Source organism: Otolemur garnettii, unplaced genomic scaffold (assembly GCF_000181295.1).
Source record: "Otolemur garnettii isolate 467f Iridium unplaced genomic scaffold, OtoGar3 scaffold00097, whole genome shotgun sequence".
Classification (NCBI taxonomy): domain Eukaryota; kingdom Metazoa; phylum Chordata; class Mammalia; order Primates; family Galagidae; genus Otolemur; species Otolemur garnettii.
The window spans coordinates 428,679-430,185 of NW_003852492.1; the positions used below are offsets into that span (position 1 = coordinate 428,679).

At 49.3% G+C, this 1,507-nt stretch overlaps 1 protein-coding gene across 1 annotated transcript in view; it reads left to right on the plus strand.

The window, feature by feature from the left end:
• The window catches only part of FOXRED1 (FAD dependent oxidoreductase domain containing 1), a 9,083-nt gene that overhangs the window by 3,091 nt on the left and 4,485 nt on the right, over positions 1–1,507 (plus strand). The window contains exons 3-4 of the mRNA XM_003795926.3: positions 825–935; positions 1,162–1,280. Of these exons, the coding sequence (XP_003795974.1) occupies positions 825–935; positions 1,162–1,280 (230 nt within the window). The remainder of the gene's footprint in view (positions 1–824; positions 936–1,161; positions 1,281–1,507) is intronic.

Consider the following 1,507-nt stretch of genomic DNA (forward strand, 5'->3'; position numbering starts at 1 on the left):
GAGTCTCCTGCCTCAGCCTCCCAAGTAGCTGGGACCATAGGTGTCTGCCACAACGCCCAGCTATTTTTTGGTTGCAGTTGTCATTGTTGTTTGGCAAGCTCAGGCTGGATTCGAACCCGCCACCTTAGGTGTATGTGGCTGGTGCCTTAGCCACTTGAGCCACAAGCGCTGAGCCAGGAGAATCTCTTGAGCCCAGAAGTTGGAATTGCTGCGAACTGTGATGCCACAGCACTCTACCCAGGGCTACAGCTTGAGACTCGTCTCAAAAAATAAATAAATAAAATAATTCCAGATTTTTTGCTCAAACCAGGAACTTGGCAATACATTTTGCTTTTACAAGCAGATTCTGCAATATTGGATTTTTGGAGATCTCACAGGTCTGCCCCAGAGAGCCTGCATTCAAACTTTAATTAATGCAAAGAGCAACCTGAACTTTGTTTTGTGTCTCATTATTTCTGAGGGTTTTGGACTTGAGTTGTTTCTGTTTGCTTTTGCCAGCTAGCCACAAACCTTGCTACATACTGTTCTATCTTCATTTTATAATTAGATCAGGTGTTAATCTCCTGCCCTTGAACTTCCAGGCCATTCCCATTTTGTACAACTATGCCAAGTCCTTTCTAGGTGACTGCCCCATCTGCTGTGCACATGCACTAACGAGGATTTTAAGCCCTATGTCTTCAGGCTGCTGGCTGACTTGCACACAGGTTTATCTACCTCAGCTGCTCTTAGGAGTCCTCTTTAGCTCAGGTGCCTAGCTCATTGTCCCCACTGCAGTATTCCGGTTGTGTGTGATGGTGGTGCTGGTCTGTCTTGTCTTTCTACAGTACTCCCAAGCCTCCACAGGCCTTTCTGTTGGTGGGATTCGTCAGCAATTCTCATTGCCCGAGAACATCCAGCTTTCCCTCTTTTCAGCCAGCTTTCTACGGAACATCAATGTACGTGCAATGATATTTTGGGCCTTGGGATGGTAACCCCTCCTTTCAGCCAAAGAGGGGAGCAGCCCAGCTGCTCAGGAAAGGGAGCAAGAGTACATTAGGCAACTAGAAGTGGGAAGCCTGGCTTTTCTTCCCAGTGGAGGTGACTTGACGCTTGGTGCTGTAGGTGAGGAAGACAGGGAAGCTGGTTAAGTCATTGTCTTGAGGACCCTCTCTTTGTACACAGGAGCATCTGGCTGTAGTTGATGACCCTCCTCTGGACCTTAAGTTCAACCCCTTGGGCTATCTCTTACTAGCATCAGAAAAGGGTGCTGCGACCATGGAGAACAACGTGAAAGTGCAGAGGTAAGTCCTCTGAGGCCTCCCAGCTGCATCAGAGCCTCATACTCAGCGACTCTTGCACCCTGATAGGGACTGGGAAGATAGAGTTGACACAACAGGTTCCTGCTATTCAGTCTGCCAGGAAAACAGACGCAGGCGGCTCGGCGCCTATAGCTCAACCGGCTAAGGCGCCAGCCACGTACACCTAAGGTGGCGGGTTCGAATCCCCAGCCCGGACCCGCCAAACAACA